At 58.5% G+C, this 15822-nt stretch overlaps 3 protein-coding genes across 6 annotated transcripts in view; 1 reads left to right on the top strand and 2 right to left on the bottom strand.

Annotated features, from left to right (window-relative positions):
- Nucleotides 1-233: 233 nt before the first annotated feature.
- daxx (death-domain associated protein) lies at nt 234-10164 on the bottom strand. 3 transcript variants are annotated; one of them, XM_069198980.1, is made up of 10 exons: nt 10079-10164; nt 8568-8789; nt 7508-7867; nt 6941-7072; nt 5629-5745; nt 4659-4890; nt 3744-3925; nt 1772-1970; nt 935-1684; nt 234-321 (listed from the first exon to the last, which is right to left on the bottom strand). In XM_069198980.1, the coding sequence occupies exons 2-9, from the start codon at nt 8760-8762 to the stop codon at nt 972-974; spliced, it is 2130 nt and encodes a 709-aa protein (XP_069055081.1). In that variant the 5' UTR covers nt 8763-8789; nt 10079-10164; the 3' UTR covers nt 234-321; nt 935-971. The 3 variants fall into 3 exon arrangements, with proteins under 3 accessions (XP_069055081.1, XP_069055079.1, XP_069055080.1); XM_069198978.1 differs by having other exon boundaries at nt 237-324; XM_069198979.1 differs by lacking the exon at nt 10079-10164 and adding an exon at nt 9922-9967 and having other exon boundaries at nt 237-324.
- The window catches only part of psmb12 (proteasome 20S subunit beta 12), an 88981-nt gene continuing 82801 nt past the window's right edge, over nt 9643-15822 (top strand). The window contains exon 1 of the mRNA XM_069199020.1: nt 9643-9647. The gene's annotated coding sequence lies outside the window, so the exon portion shown is untranslated. The remainder of the gene's footprint in view (nt 9648-15822) is intronic.
- Nucleotides 10650-15822, bottom strand: part of tapbp.1 (TAP binding protein (tapasin), tandem duplicate 1) — a 9988-nt gene continuing 4815 nt past the window's right edge. The window contains exons 5-9 of one of the 2 annotated variants that reach the window (XM_069199004.1): nt 15148-15474; nt 13386-13487; nt 12507-12535; nt 12211-12250; nt 10650-11095 (exon numbers count right to left, since the gene is read on the bottom strand). In XM_069199004.1, coding sequence (XP_069055105.1) covers nt 12239-12250; nt 12507-12535; nt 13386-13487; nt 15148-15474 — 470 coding nt within the window. In that variant the 3' untranslated portion in view covers nt 10650-11095; nt 12211-12238. Of the gene's footprint in view, nt 11096-11357; nt 11527-12210; nt 12251-12506; nt 12536-13385; nt 13488-15147; nt 15475-15822 lie in introns of those variants that run through there. The other variant, XM_069199003.1, reaches the window with a different exon arrangement.

The raw sequence follows: 15822 nt of genomic DNA on the forward strand, positions 1-15822 counted from the left end.
ACAGGGAGCCAGCGCACAGAGTTGAGTAAGCAGACAGGGAGCCAGCGCACAGAGTTGAGTAAGGAGACAGGGAGCCAGCGCACAGAGTTGAGTAAGCAGACAGGGAGCCAGCGCACAGAGAGAGTAAGCAGACAGGGAGCCAGCACACAGAGAGAGTAAGGAGACAGGGAGCCAGCGCACAGACACGCCCCTACCTTGCTCCGCTTGTGCGGGGGGCTGGGCTGGGAGCTGGACACCAGCTCCAGGGAGGGGGACTCGACTCGGGTGGAGTCGGCCTGCAGGGGGCTGCTGCTGCACACACCCATGTCCAGGGAGATGTCACTGCTGAGACACGACAGGCACCCATCAATACCACACCGATACCCCATCAATACCTGCCCCATACCCCGTCAATACCTGCCTGATACCCCGTCAATACCTGCCCCATACCCCGTCAATACCACACCGATACCCCGTCAATACCTGCCCAATACCCTGTCAATACCTGCCTGATACCCCGTCAATACCACGGCGATACCCCGTCAATACCTGCGCGATACCCCGTCAATATCCCATTAATACCCTGTGAACACCCCATCAATATCTGGGCAATACCCCATCAATACCTGGCCAATACCACATTAATACCACGCCCATGCCCTGTCAATACACTGTGAATACCCCGTCAATACCTGGGCAATACCTCATCAATACCTGGCCAATACCACATTAATACCACGCCCATGCCCTGTCAATACACTGTGAATACCCCGTCAATACCTGGGTAATACCTCATCAATACCCTGTCAATACCCCGTCAATACCCCATCAATACCTCACAAATATCCCATTAATATCCGGCAAATACCCCATCAACACAAGATGAATATCAGATCAACACCCGCGCGGTACCCATCAGTACAGGATCGATACTCCCCCCTCCGCCCGGACTGACCTCCTGTCTTCCTCCTCCTCCTCCTTCACGGCGCCGTTCAGCTCCGGACCCGCCCGCCCGGAGACGCTGCTGGCCCTCCTCTTCCTCTTCCGGCGGCTCGGGGACGTCCGATTGGCCGGCGGGGAAGGGGGCGGGCTCTCCAGGGACGTGCGATTGGCCGGGGGGGACGGCGGGGGCGGGCCCTCCGGGGACGGGCGATTGGCCGGGGGGACGGCGGGGATGGGCCCTCGGGGGACGGGCGATTGGCCGAGGGGGGCGGGCCCTTCGGGGATGACCGATTGGCCGAGGGGGGCGACGGGGGCGGGCTCTGGCAGTCAGGCTGAGAGCAGACGAGTGTCGGGAGGCCCTCGGCCGCGGTCGGGCTGGAAGGGGACCGAGGAGGGCGAGGAGGAGTGGGCTGCCGGTCCGGTCGGGCCCGGCCGCGGAGGGCCGCGGGGCTGGGCGGGGCAGAGCCCCGACTGGGGGAGGCCGGCGGCACCTCAGCGCCGTCGCTCCCTGGGGACCCGCCCCCTTCCGAGGGCACGGCGGGGCCCGATTGGCCCGGGCTGGGGGCGGGGGCGGGGCCGCCGGAGCTCCGCCCCCTGGGCCGGGAGGGCGGGCTCTCTGCTGCAGCCTCTTCCTGCCGGCTGCTCACCGATTGGCCGTCCTCGGCGCCGCTGCCCGCTTCCTCTTCCTGCTCCGAGCAGGAAGTCCCGCCCCCGGCCACAGGCGCGCCCCCCTCACCGCCGTCTTCCTCATCCTCGTCGTCGTCTGGGGCAGAGAAGAGCTGGATTAACCAGGAGGCGCCAGGCCTGCGAGGGTGTCTGTCCTGTCCCCCCCCGTATCTCCCTCTCTCACCTGCCCCCTGCTGCTCGCTCGCCTGCAGCTCCTCCTCGATGTCGGGGTCAGAGGATAGCTCCTCTTCTTCTTCCTCCTCCTCCTCCTCCTCCTCCTCTTCTTCCTCCTCCTCTTCTTCCTCCTCCTCCAGCTCGGCCTCTCCCTCAATCCTTTCCTTGGCCTTTCCTTGGCCCGAGTCTTCCGCTGCCTGAGACGGATTCTGGAAAACGGAGAGGGAGAGGAGTGTGAGGAGTGTCTCTGGGGTCTGTGTGAGGGGCTGGACTCCTCTCTCTGTGTGAGGAGTGTCTCTGGGATCTGTGTGAGGGGCTGGACTCCTCTCTCTGCGTGAGGAGTGTCTCTGGGGTCTGTGTGAGGGGCTGGACTCCTCTCTCTGCGTGAGGAGTGTCTCTGGGGTCTGTGTGAGGGGCTGGACTCCTCTCTCTGCGTGAGGAGTGTCTCTGGGGTCTGTGTGAGGGTCTGGACTCCTCTCTCTGCGTGAGGAGTGTCTCTGGGGTCTGTGTGAGGGTCTGGACTCCTCTCTCTGCGTGAGGAGTGTCTCTGGGGTCTGTGTGAGGGTCTGGACTCCTCTCTCTGCGTGAGGAGTGTCTCTGGGGTCTGTGTGAGGGTCTGGACTCCTCTCTCTGCGTGAGGAGTGTCTCTGGGGTCTGTGTGAGGGTCTGGACTCCTCTCTCTGCGTGAGGGGTGTCTCTGGGGTCTGTGTGAGGGTCTGGACTCCTCTCTCTGCGTGAGGAGTGTCACTGGGGTCTGTGTGAGGGTCTGGACTCCTCTCTCTGCGTGAGGAGTGTCTCTGGGGTCTGTGTGAGGGTCTGGACTCCTCTCTCTGTGTGAGGAGTGTCTCTGGGGTCTGTGTGAGGGTCTGGACTCCTCTCTCTGCGTGAGGAGTGTCTCTGGGGTCTGTGTGAGGGTCTGGACTCCTCTCTCTGTGTGAGGGGTGTCTCTGGGGTCTGTGTGAGGGTCTGGACTCCTCTCTCTGTGTGAGGAGTGTCTCTGGGGTCTGTGTGAGGGTCTGGACTCCTCTCTCTGTGTGAGGAGTGTCTCTGGGGTCTGTGTGAGGGTCTGGACTCCTCTCTCTGTGTGAGGAGTGTCTCTGGGGTCTGTGTGAGGGTCTGGACTCCTCTCTCTGTGTGAGGAGTGTCTCTGGGGTCTGTGTGAGGGTCTGTGCTCCTCTCTCTGTGTGAGGAGTGTCTCTGGGGTCTGTGTGAGGGTCTGGACTCCTCTCTCTGTGTGAGGAGTGTCTCTGGGGTCTGTGTGAGGGTCTGTGCTCCTCTCTCTGTGTGAGGAGTGTCTCTGGGGTCTGTGTGAGGGTCTGTGCTCCTCTCTCTGCGTGAGGAGTGTCTCTGGGGTCTGTGTGAGGGTCTGTGCTCCTCTCTCTGCGTGAGGAGTGTCTCTGGGGTCTGTGTGAGGGTCTGGACTCCTCTCTCTGTGTGAGGAGTGTCTCTGGGGTCTGTGTGAGGGTCTGGACTCCTCTCTCTGTGTGAGGAGTGTCTCTGGGGTCTGTGTGAGGGTCTGGACTCCTCTCTCTGTGTGAGGAGTGTCTCTGGGGTCTGTGTGAGGGTCCGGACTCCTCTCTCTGTGTGAGGGGTGTCTCTGGGGTCTGTGTGAGGGTCTGGACTCCTCTCTCTGTGTGAGGAGTGTCTCTGGGGTCTGTGTGAGGGTCTGGACTCCTCTCTCTGTGTGAGGGGTGTCTCTGGGGTCTGTGTGAGGGTCTGGACTCCTCTCTCTGTGTGAGGAGTGTCACTGGGGTCTGTGTGAGGGTCTGGACTCCTCTCTCTGTGTGAGGGGTGTCTCTGGGGTCTGTGTGAGGGTCTGGACTCCTCTCTCTGTGTGAGGAGTGTCTCTGGGGTCTGTGTGAGGGTCTGGACTCCTCTCTCTGTGTGAGGAGTGTCTCTGGGGTCTGTGTGAGGGTCTGGACTCCTCTCTCTGTGTGAGGGGTGTCTCTGGGGTCTGTGTGAGGGTCGGTGTGAGAACAGACCTCTGCTCCCGACTCCTCTGCCTGCTTGTCCTTCTCCTGGCGCCTCCTGCGCTCCTCCTCCTCCGCCTCGTCCTGCAGCTGGGAGTACTTGGAGATGACGTCGTCCAGGCTGATCAGGGCGACTGTCCGGTTGGTGCGGAGCCGGCGGTCCAGGGTGGGGTCAGCGAGGGCGGGGTCGGTGGCTGGACGAGGGGAGGAGAGAGGTGAAATTTAAAACCTACAGTCTAGTGTCCCCGTTGCTATACTGGGGCATCAGGCCCCACACTGACCGCAGGGTGAGAGCGCCCCCTGCTGGCCCCACTAACACCTCTCCCAGGAGTCTCCCCTCCAGGTCCTGGCCAGGCTCCCCCTGCTGGGCTCCAGGGGGCTGTGAGCTGGGTGAGAGCGGCCCCTGCTGGCCCCACTCACAGCTCTCCCAGGAGTCTCCCCTCCAGGTACTGACCAGGCTCCCCCTGCTGGGCTCCAGTGGGGCTGTGAGCTGGGTGAGAGCGCCCCCTGCTGGCCCCACTCACACCTCTCCCAGGAGTCTCCCCTCCAGGCACTGGCCAGGCTCCCCCTGCTGGGCTCCAGTGGTCTGCCAGCTGGGAGCCGCGGGGTGAAGCCAGTTCCAGAGCGCTGAGCCACTCCAGCTCGTATTCAGTGGTGTTCCAGGGTGTGCCGAGGCGTGTGGAGGAACACAGGATGGCTGTACGGGTCGCAGGGAGCGGGGGGTACCGCCTTCCTCCTCGGGCCTGCGGACTGTCCCGGCCCCAGGGCCTCCTGAACTACACTTCCCAGCAGGCCCTGGGGGCAGAGCGGTGGCCAACCGAGCGCCTGTCCCCGGGTTGAGGAGGCGCAGGTGCCGGCAGCTCGACCCCGCACACAGGGGGCGCACATCGCCCCCCCCCCCCGCCGGGCTGCGGCGGGGCCCCTCACCGGGCTGGTATCCGTCGGTCAGGTGCGAGCCGAAGTTGTAGACCATGTCCAGGTGGCGGCGCTCCTGCAGGCTGTTGCCGGTGTCGCGGAAGGCGTCCTGCGCGATCTGGGTCAGCTGGCGCCGGCTCAGGCCCAGGCCGTGGCGCTCGTCGGCCCGCCTCACCACCCGCAGGATGTCGCTGTAGTCCGGGGGGCACAGCCGGGACTCCTGGGAGTTAATGAACTTGTCGATCTGAGCGGGAGGGAGAGGGGAGAGAGGAGTCTGTTACCATGGCATCGGTTTGATGCGGTAGTACCGTCGGTTACCATGGCGCCCATGTGATGAGGCAGTACAGCCAGTTACCATGACGCCCATGTGATGTGGTAGTACAGTCGGTTACCATGGCGCCCATGTGATGAGGCAGTACAGTCGTTTAACATGGCACCAGTGTGATACAGTAGTACAGTCGGTTACCATGGCGCTGGTGTGATGCGGTAGTATAGTTGGTTACCATGGCGCCGGTGTGATACAGTAATACAGTCTTCTACCATGGCGCTGTTGTGATGCGGTAGTACAGTCTGTTACCGTGGCGCTGGTGTGATGCGGTAGTACAGTCTGTTACCACGGCACTGGTGTGATGCGGTAGTACAGTCTGTTACCATGGCGCCGGTGTGATACAGTAGTACAGTCAGTTGCCATGGCGCTGCTGTGATGCGGTAGTACAGTCTGTTACCACAGCACTGGTGTGATGTCGTAGTACAGTCTGCTACCATGGCGCTGGTGTGATGCGGTAGTACAGTCTGTTACCATGGCGCTGGTGTGATGCGGTAGTACAGTCTGTTACCATGGCGCTGGTGTGATGCGGTAGTATAGTCTGTTACCATGGTGCCAGTGTGATACAGTAGTACAGTCAGTTGCCATGGCGCAGCTGTGATGCGCTAGTACAGTGGTACTTATTAAGGTGATAGAACAGTTATTCTGGGGCGTCACCTTGCGGTTGATCTCGGGGTAGCGCGTGCCGTTGTAGGGGATCCTCTGCTCAATCACTCTGCCCGTCAGGTTGCTGCAGCCCTTAATGTCACAGAGCTTATCGTAGATCTTCATCATCTGAAACAGACAAGACCACTCTCCTCTTCATCCCCTCAACAACAACACTGCAGTGGAGAGCCGTAAAAGCACAGTAACGACAACCCAACTCGCCATCAAGACTGCTACTTAAAAATAAGTTACTGCCATAAAACCAACCTCTCTCTCAGTGCAGTGTTCATGTACTGGAGTGTCCAGTCAGTGTGTCTGTGTGAACCCCTCTCTCTCAGTGCAGTGTTCATGTACTGGAGTGTCCAGTCAGTGTGTCTGTGTGAACCCCTCTCTCTCTCAGTGCAGTGTTCATGTACTGGAGTGTCCAGTCAGTGTGTGTGTATGAACCCCTCTCTCTCTCAGTGCAGTGTTCATGTACTGGAGTGTCCAGTCAGTGTGTGTGTATGAACCCCTCTCTCTCTCAGTGCAGTGTTCATGTACTGGAGTGTCCAGTCAGTGTGTCTGTATGAACCCCTCTCTCTCTCAGTGCAGTGTTCATGTACTGGAGTGTCCAGTCAGTGTGTCTGTGTGAACCCCTCTCTCTCAGTGCAGTGTTCATGTACTGGAGTGTCCAGTCAGTGTGTCTGTGTGAACCCCTCTCTCTCTCAGTGCAGTGTTCATGTACTGGAGTGTCCAGTCAGTGTGTGTGTATGAACCCCTCTCTCTCTCAGTGCAGTGTTCATGTACTGGAGTGTCCAGTCAGTGTGTGTGTATGAACCCCTCTCTCTCTCAGTGCAGTGTTCATGTACTGGAGTGTCCAGTCAGTGTGTCTGTGTGAACCCCTCTCTCTCAGTGCAGTGTTCATGTACTGGAGTGTCCAGTCAGTGTGTCTGTGTGAACCCCTCTCTCTCTCAGTGCAGTGTTCATGTACTGGAGTGTCCAGTCAGTGTGTCTGTGTGAACCCCTCTCTCTCTCAGTGCAGTGTTCATGTACTGGAGTGTCCAGTCAGTGTGTCTGTATGAACCCCTCTCTCTCTCAGTGCAGTGTTCATGTACTGGAGTGTCCAGTCAGTGTGTCTGTATTAACCCCTCTCTCTCTCTCAGTGCAGTGTTCATGTACTGGAGTGTCCAGTCAGTGTGTCTGTGTGAACCCCTCTCTCTCAGTGCAGTGTTCATGTACTGGAGTGTCCAGTCAGTGTGTGTGTATGAACCCGTCTCTCTCTCAGTGCAGTGTTCATGTACTGGAGTGTCCAGTCAGTGTGTGTGTATGAACCCCTCTCTCTCACCTTGCGTTTCAGACGATGCTCCTGGATGTAGCTCGAATCCTCATCCTCCAGCTCCTCCAGACTCAGGTCTTTCTCCTGCAGTCGTCGGATCTCCTCGTCATACACCTTCAACAGGTTCTCCAGATACCTGATCTGTAACACAGTCACACCTTGAGCAGGTTCTCTAGATACCCGTCTCTCTCTCTGAGCTCACCTGTCTCCCTCTCTCGGGGCTCACCTGACTCCCTCTCCCCTCTCTCTCTCTCTCGGAGCTCACCTGTCTCCCTCTCCCCTCTCTGCGCTCAACTGTCTCCCTCTCTCCCTGCGCTCACCTGTCCCCCTCTCTCCCTGCGCTCACCTGTCTCTCTCTCAGAGCTCACCTGTCTCCCCCTCTCTGCGCTCACCTGTCTCCCTCTCTCGGCGCTCACCTGTCTCTCTCTCTCCCTGCGCTCACCTGTCTCCCCCTCTAGGGTTAGGGGTTAGGGCGCTCACCTGTCTCCCTCTCTCCCTGCGCTCACCTGTCTCTCTCTCAGAGCTCACCTGTCTCCCCCTCTCTGAGCTCACCTGTCTCCCTCTCTCTGCGCTCACCTGTCTCCTGGAAGCCCTGGGCCGAGCCGGCTGCCCAGGGGGCTCCTGCTGCTCCAGCGGCGCTCCCTCTGCGCGCTCCTCGGCGCCCGGCGCGGCGGGCGTCTGCGCGGGCGTCTGCGCGGGCCGCAGCAGGGCCGGGCGCCTGCGGGAGGCGCTGTGCTGCTTCAGGACGGTGCACAGCTCGTTGATGTACACGTAGGTCTTGGCCCGCTTGCTCTGGACCCGGGTCAGGCAGCGGCCCAGCCGGTTCCGGAACTCGACCGAGCCCAGGAAGTCCGGGCTGGCCTTGGAGTGCTTGGACAACAGGTAGGGGATCACTTCCGGGTTGTCTCGGGTCAGACTGGAGCAGTACTCTACAAACTGAGAGAGAGAGAGAGGGGTTCATACAGACACACTGACTGGACACTCCAGTACATGAACACTGCACTGAGAGAGAGAGGGGTTCATACAGACACACTGACTGGACACTCCAGTACATGAACACTGCACTGAGAGAGAGAGGGGTTCACACACACACTGACTGGACACTCCAGTACATTAACACTGCACTGAGAGAGAGAGGGGTTCACACACACACACTGACTGGACACTCCAGTACATGAACACTGCACTGAGAGAGAGAGGGGTTCATACACACACACTGACTGGACACTCCAGTACATGAACACTGCACTGAGAGAGAGAGGGGTTCACACAGACACACTGACTGGACACTCCAGTACATGAACACTGCACTGAGAGAGAGAGGGGTTCATACACACACACTGACTGGACACTCCAGTACATGAACACTGCACTGAGAGAGAGAGGGGTTCACACACACACACACTGACTGGACACTCCAGTACATGAACACTGCACTGAGAGAGAGGGGTTCATACACACACACTGACTGGACACTCCAGTACATGAACACTGCACTGAGAGAGAGAGGGGTTCATACAGACACACTGACTGGACACTCCAGTACATGAACACTGCACTGAGAGAGGGGTTCATACAGACACACTGACTGGACACTCTGCACTGAGAGAGGGAGGGGAGGTGGACAGTCTCTGACCTCAGAGAAAAGCTGGTTGTTCTCCAGCCGTGTGGTGTTGCTGCCTCTCTCTCGGGCGTCGAAGGGCGAGTGCGTGATGTGGGAGGGCCCGGGTTCGAGGGGCGGCGAGGGGGCGGGGTGCTGAGGCCGCTCCTGCTCTTCCTCCTCTTCCTCCTCGTCGTCATCCAGGATCACGATGCTGTCCACCGTCGCCATGGCGATCTGGACCGGTCCGGACGGGGGCTGGAGAGAGGGAGGAGACAGGTCCCGGGTCAGAGCCCCGCCTGGGAGAGCTGAGTAACTGCTGAGATCAGAACCGGCCCTCCTGGTACAGCCCGGCGCCGGACTGGGGGCACTAACTGAGCCCCCCGCTCCCCAACACTGAGAACACACACAGGGGACCCCAGAGACACCCCAGAATCACACCCTCCTCTCACCCCCCAACACTGAGAACACACACAGGGGACCCCAGAGACACCCCAGAATCACACCCTCCTGTCTCCCCTCTGACACTGAGAACACACACAGGGGACCCCAGAGACACCCCAGAATCACACCCTCCTCTCTTCCCCCCTGACACTGAAAACACTCACAGGGGACCCCAGAAACACCCCAGAATCACACCCTACTCTCTTCCCCACCCCGATACTGAGAACACACACAGGGGACCCCAGAGACACCCCAGAATCACACCCTCCTCTCTTCCCCGCCCGATACTGAGAACACACACAGGGGACCCCAGAGACACCCCAGAATCACACCCTCCTCTTTCCCCCCGACACTGAGAATACACACAGAGGACCCCAGAATCACACCCTCCTGTCTCCCCCCGACACTGAGAACACACACAGGGGACCCCAGAGATACCCCAGAATCACACCCCCCTCTCTCCCCCCGACACTGAGAACACACACAGGGGACCCCAGAGACACCCCAGAATCACACCCTCCGATCTGCCCTCCTCTCTCCTGGACCAGGAGCAGCAGTCCGGTCCTGACAGTGTACCCCCAACAGGGAGATCACACACAGGGGACCCCAGAGACACCCCAGGACTCAGTCCTGTTCCGGCAGCGGCCCGGTTCCGCCTGTCATCCGCACCCACCACCCTCCCCCAGCCTGGAGCGCAGTGGAGCAGAACCGGGACCGGCAGAGGGCCCAGCTACTCCCGAGACAGGCGAGCGGGCAGGACCGGGCCGGGACCGGGGGATGGATCGGCGCCTGGCGGGGACCCCCGGGCCAGAACCGGGCTGGGACTGTCCCACCCGGGGTCACCAGACCGACGCCCGAGCTTCGCTTCCCCAACACACCTCTCTCTCGCTCGCTCGCTCGCTCACGGGTCTCAGTTTCAGTTTTATTATTTTATAAAAGCAGAGACCCAGAGCGGCCGCCCCCTGCGCCGTCTCCCGTCTCCTCTCCGAACCGAGCCGCGGCGAGACCCGGGGGGGGAGGGGGGGCAGGAGGCGGGGGGCGCGGCAGAATAAAGAATAAAAAATAAAAACAGAGCCACCCGGACTCCCAGGAAAACTACTTACCCGCTTCGTCTCCGGCCTCTGAACTCCGCCGCCCCGCAGCACGGCGCGATGCCATTGGCCGCGCCGCAGTAACGCCGCCGCTGATTGGTGGGCAGGAGGGGGGGAGGCGGAGGCTGGAGGCACAAAGGATGACGGCGCAGGAGCAACGTCGCCGGAACGGGTCAGAGGTCACGTCGTGCCGTAACCGGACATGGCGGCTCCCTTTGCCGTACAGCTTAAGGAGTTGTCTGATTTCAGGTCCGTGGTGGATCTTAAAATTATTTTTTTTATTTTTAAATCTGTTCCCGTTTTTCAATCTTCCTGAATTCCAGGCACGAGTTCGGAGACACCAGGTTTACCCACTCAGCGTGTCCAGTGAGTCAGGGACCCTCCGAGGGGAACGCGCAGACTCCACAGGGAAGGTCTCCCGTTCCAGAATCGAGCCCGGCGGCCCAAACCAGGCAGGCCGCTTGACGCCTGTCGGTCCCTCAGGCCCGTGTAATTGACCTGGGCTCGGCTGGCGCCAGTACAGCAGCAACAGCCACTGTGAAGGGGACTCCAAACTGCACAGACAGAGGGCGCGGGACTCGGATCAAAGAATAAAACCTTTATTAGACCACTCGCTCGGCAAGCAAAACCAAAATCCCGTGACATTGCGAAGCCAAGGACACAGCAGGAAGGGTTAATTACACTGGACCTCTGATGAGAGAGAGAGAGAGCGCGCGCGTCACCTCAGCCCTGTCCCCCCGACAACCGGCTGCCGGGAACTACAGTTCCCCTCGAAAACAGTCCCCCCCTGGTGACGCACGGTCTCGATCGGAGGCGACAGCTGCAGGCCGGAGATCACCACCGACGCAGGCCGGAGCTGAGCTGAGCTGAGCTGAGCTGAGCTGAGGCGCGCTGGCGGACCTGCCCACGACCGCCAGAGCAGGAGGGATGTTCACAGTCTAGTGCAACACCGGAGCGGTATGGGTGAGGGGCGTTTCTCAGCGTGAAACTGTGCTCTTGCCTTGACTGTCTAGAGCGCATGTTGAGAGGCTGGAGAGATACAGCGATTGTTTTCAGGAACATCCCTGCCTGCTGTCACAGTACAGCTCCCCCCCGCGCACACAAGAAATGGAACAGTCCGTTCTGCATATACTGTCATACTGAAACAAAACGATTCACTCTCTCACACACACTGTACACTCTCTCACTCTCTCACACTATACACTCTCACACACACTGTACACTCTCTCACTCTCTCACACTATACACTCTCACTCTCTCACACAATGTAGACACTCTCTCACACTATACACTCTCACTCTCTCACACTCTGTAGACACTCTCTCACACTATACACTCTCACTCTCTCACACTCTGTAGACACTCTCTCACTCTCTCACACTCTGTAGACGCACTCCAGTCAGTGTGAGACACACTCTCCCCGGAGAGTGAGACCAGCCTGGCGTTCTCCTCTGGAAGGTCTGGGAGGAGAGAGACCGAGAGAGGCGGGGCAGGTGAGAGGACACCGGGCCAGCCGTGGGGTGACGATGACGATGGTGACGACGGCTCTGCTCGTGTGATCAGGAGGTGTGCGAGGAGTGTGTGTGTTTTAAGGCAGTGTGTGTGTGAGGAGTGTGTGTGTTTTAAAGCAGTGTGTATGTGTGAGGAGTGTGTGTGTTTTAAGGCAGTGTGAGGAGTGTGTGTGTTTTAAAGCAGTGTGAGTGTGTGTGTGAGGAGTGTGTGTGTTTTAAAGCAGTGTGTATGTGTGAGGAGTGTGTGTGTTTTAAGGCAGTGTGAGGAGTGTGTGTGTTTTAAAGCAGTGTGAGTGTATGTGTGAGGAGTGTGTGTGTTTTAAAGCAGTGTGTATGTGTGAGGAGTGTGTGTGTTTTAAAGCAGTGTGTATGTGTGAGGAGTGTGTGTTTTAAGGCAGTGTGAGGAGTGTGTGTTTTAAGGCAGTGTGAGTGTTTGTGTGAGGAGTGTGTGTGTTGTAAGGCAGTGTGAGTGTGTGTGTGAGGAGTGTGTGTGTTTTAAAGCAGTGTGAGTGTGTGTGTGAGGACTGTGTGTGTTTTAAGGCAGTGTGAGTGTGTGTGTGAGGAGTGTGTGTGTTGTAAGGCAGTGTGAGTGTGTGTTTTAAGGCAGTGTGAGTGTGTGTGTGACTCACTCACCTGGAGAGAGGAGTCTGTCCGCCTGCGATCACTCCTGCTTCTGAGAGAGAGTGAGACAGAGGTGAGGAGACACTGAGGCTGGACAGGAGTGAGAGGGTGAGAGAGGGGGTGGGACAGAGAGGTGAGAGGAGAGTGAGAGAGAGGGGTGAGACAGAGAGGTGGGAGGAGAGAGGGAGTGAGAAAGAGGGGTGAGACAGAGGGGTGAGAGGAGAGAGGGAGTGAGAGAGAGGGGTGAGACAGAGGGGTGAGAGGAGAGTGAGAGAGGGAGTGAGCGAGCGTGTGAGAGTCAGTCTTACCTTCTCCGGCTCCTCTGGGACACTGGAGTCTGTGGACAGACAGACAGACACACAGTCAGCACCAGCAGAGACACAGGGCTGCCCTGAGGCTCACCGCTGCCCAGACACCTCTGACATCACACACACACTGGGACAGTATTAATGATGTCACACACACTCATACTGGGACAGTGTGAATGAGGTCACACACACTGGGACAGTGTTAATGAGGTCACACACACTCATACTGGGACAGTGTGAATGATGTCACACACACTGGGACAGTGTGAATGAGGTCACACGCACTGGGACAGTGTTAATGATGTCACACACACTCATACTGGGAAAGTGTTAATGAGGTCACCCACACACACACTGGGGCAGTGTGAATGAGGTCACACACACACACTGGGACAGTGTTAATGAGGTCACACACACTGGGACAGTGTTAATGAGGTCACACACACTGGGACAGTGTGAATGAGGTCACACACACTCATACTGGGACAGTGTGAATGAGGTCACACACACACTGGGACAGTGTGAATGAGTTCACACACACTCATACTGGGACAGTGTGAATGAGGTCACACACACACACTGGGACAGTGTTAATGAGGTCACACACACTCATACTGGGACAGTGTGAATGAGGTCACACACTCACACTGGGACAGTGTGAATGATGTCACAAACACACACTGGGACAGTGTGAATGAGGTCACACACACACACTGGGGCAGTGTGAATGAGGTCACACACACTCATACTGGGACAGTGTGAATGAAGTCACACACACTGGGACAGTGTGAATGAGGTCACACACACACACTGGGACAGTGTGAATGAGGTCACACACACTGGGAATGACAAGGCGATGGATAACGAGCCGATAAAGACCTGTGGTCTTCAGGGTCCAGCTGACGATCTTGATGAGGCCGTACAGCAGCAGGGCCACAGCCACCATGGCCATGGAGTCCTCCACTGTGGGGCCGCCGACACCTGCGGAGACAGGCAGGGGGCGCTGTGAGGGCCTCTCGCACCCCAACACTCACTCACTGACTCACTGACTCACACTGACAGGCAGGGGGCGCTGTGAGGGCCTCTCGCACCCCAACACTGACTCACTGATTCACACCGACAGGCAGGGGGCGCCGTGAGGGCCTCTCGCACCCCAACACTCACTCACTGACTCACACCGACAGGCAGGGGGCGCTGTGAGGGCCTCTCGCACCCCAACACTGACTCACTGATTCACACCGACAGGCAGGGGGCGCCGTGAGGGCCTCTCGCACCCCAACACTCACTCACTGACTCACACCGACAGGCAGGGGGCGCTGTGAGAGTGTGACTCGCTCACAGAGTGGGCAGTTAACCACAGCAGGAACAAGGACATTCAGGGTCGCACTGGCTCATTAAGGAGGGTGTTAATCGGTACCTGCGATGTTCAGGGTCATGCTGGCTCGTTAAGAAGGGTGTTAATCGGTACCTGCGATGTTCAGGGTCATGCTGGCTCGTTAAGGAGGGTGTTAATCGGTACCTGCGATGTTCAGGGGCACACTGGCTCATTAAGGAGGGTATTAATCGGTACCTGCGATGTTCAGGGGCACACTGGCTCGTTAAGGAGGGTGTTAATCGGTACCTGCGATGTTCAGGGTCATGCTGGCTCGTTAAGGAGGGTGTTAATCGGTACCTGCGATGTTCAGGGGCACACTGGCTCATTAAGGAGGGTATTAATCGGTACCTGCGATGCTCAGGGTCACACTGGCTCGTTAAGGAGGGTGTTAATCAGTACCTGCGATGCTCAGGGGCACACTGGCTCGTTAAGGAGGGTGTTAATCGGTACCTGCGATGCTCAGGGGCACACTGGCTCGTTAAGGAGGGTGTTAATCGGTACCTGCGATGCTCAGGGTCACACTGGCTCGTTAAGGAGGGTGTTAATCGGTACCTGCGATGTTCAGGGTCACACTGGCTCGTTAAGGAGGGTGTTAATCAGTACCTGCGATGTTCAGGGTCACACTGGCTCGTTAAGGAGGGTGTTAATCGGTACCTGCGATGTTCAGGGTCATGCTGGCTCGTTAAGGAGGGTGTTAATCGGTACCTGCGATGTTCAGGGGCACACTGGCTCGTTAAGGAGGGTGTTAATCAGTACCTGCGATGTTCAGGGTCATGCTGGCTCGTTAAGGAGGGTGTTAATCAGTACCTGCGATGTTCAGGGTAACGCTGGCTCGTTAAGGAGGGTGTTAATCAGTACCTGCGATGTTCAGGGGCACACTGGCTCGTTAAGGAGGGTGTTAATCGGTACCTGCGATGTTCAGGGGCACACTGGCTCGTTAAGGAAGGTGTTAATCGGTACCTGCGATGTTCAGGGTCACACTGGCTCGTTAAGGAGGGTGTTAATGGGTACCTGCGATGTTCAGGGGCACACTGGCTCGTTAAGGAGGGTGTTAATCGGTACCTGCGATGTTCAGGGGCACACTGGCTCGTTAAGGAGGGTGTTAATCGGTACCTGCGATGCTCAGGGGCACACTGGCTCGTTAAGGAGGGTGTTAATCGGTACCTGCGATGTTCAGGGTCACACTGGCTCGTTAAGGAGGGTGTTAATCGGTACCTGCGATGTTCAGGGTCGTGCTGGCTCGTTAAGGAGGGTGTTAATGGGTACCTGCGATGTTCAGGGTCACGCCGGCCCGGCGTGTGCCCCCCTCGTGTTTGGCCACGCACACCAGCTGCCCGCCGTGCTCCAGGCGGAGTCTGCCCAGGTCGAGCTCCAGCCGGCTGCTCTGGGTGAAGGTGCCGGCCCGGCCCTGCCTGTGGCCCGACACTGTGGCCCCCTCCAGCGCCAGCGCCTCCCCGGCGCCCCCCGCGGGCAGGAACTCCCACTGCAGCTCCAGCGCCAGCGGGAAGAAGCCGCTGGCCTCACACTGGACCGGCGCCGAGTGGCCCGGGAGAGCCCAGAGAGGGGAGGGGGAGAGGAGCAGGGCGGGGGGCTCTGAGGGAGAGAGAGACGGGCGGGGGTGAGACAGGCTGTCTGAGAGACAGGGAGACAGAGAGAGAGACAAACAGACAGACAGACACACACACACAGACACACAGACAGACACACACACACAGACACACACACAGACAGTCAGTCAGACACACACAAAATCAGTCAGACACACACACACAGACACACACACACAGAGACACACAGTCAGTCAGACACACACACACAGTCAGTCAGTCAGACACACACACACAGACACACAGACAGACACACACAGAGACACACAGTCAGTCAGACACACACACACAGTCAGTCAGACACACACACACAGACACACAGTCAGACAGTCAG

This window comes from Lepisosteus oculatus, chromosome 14 (genome assembly GCF_040954835.1).
Source record: "Lepisosteus oculatus isolate fLepOcu1 chromosome 14, fLepOcu1.hap2, whole genome shotgun sequence".
Taxonomy (NCBI): domain Eukaryota; kingdom Metazoa; phylum Chordata; class Actinopteri; order Semionotiformes; family Lepisosteidae; genus Lepisosteus; species Lepisosteus oculatus.

Coding starts and splice junctions, on each gene's coding strand:
- daxx (XM_069198980.1), bottom strand. CDS start 8,762: ATGGCGACGGTGGACAGCATCGTGATCCTGGATGACGACGAGGAGGAA. Junction 7,868..8,567: donor ACAACCAGCTTTTCTCTGAG/GTCAGAGACTGT, acceptor TCTCTCTCTCAG/TTTGTAGAGTACTGCTCCAG. Junction 3,926..4,658: donor GACCGACGGATACCAGCCCG/GTGAGGGGCCCC, acceptor CCCCTCGTCCAG/CCACCGACCCCGCCCTCGCT.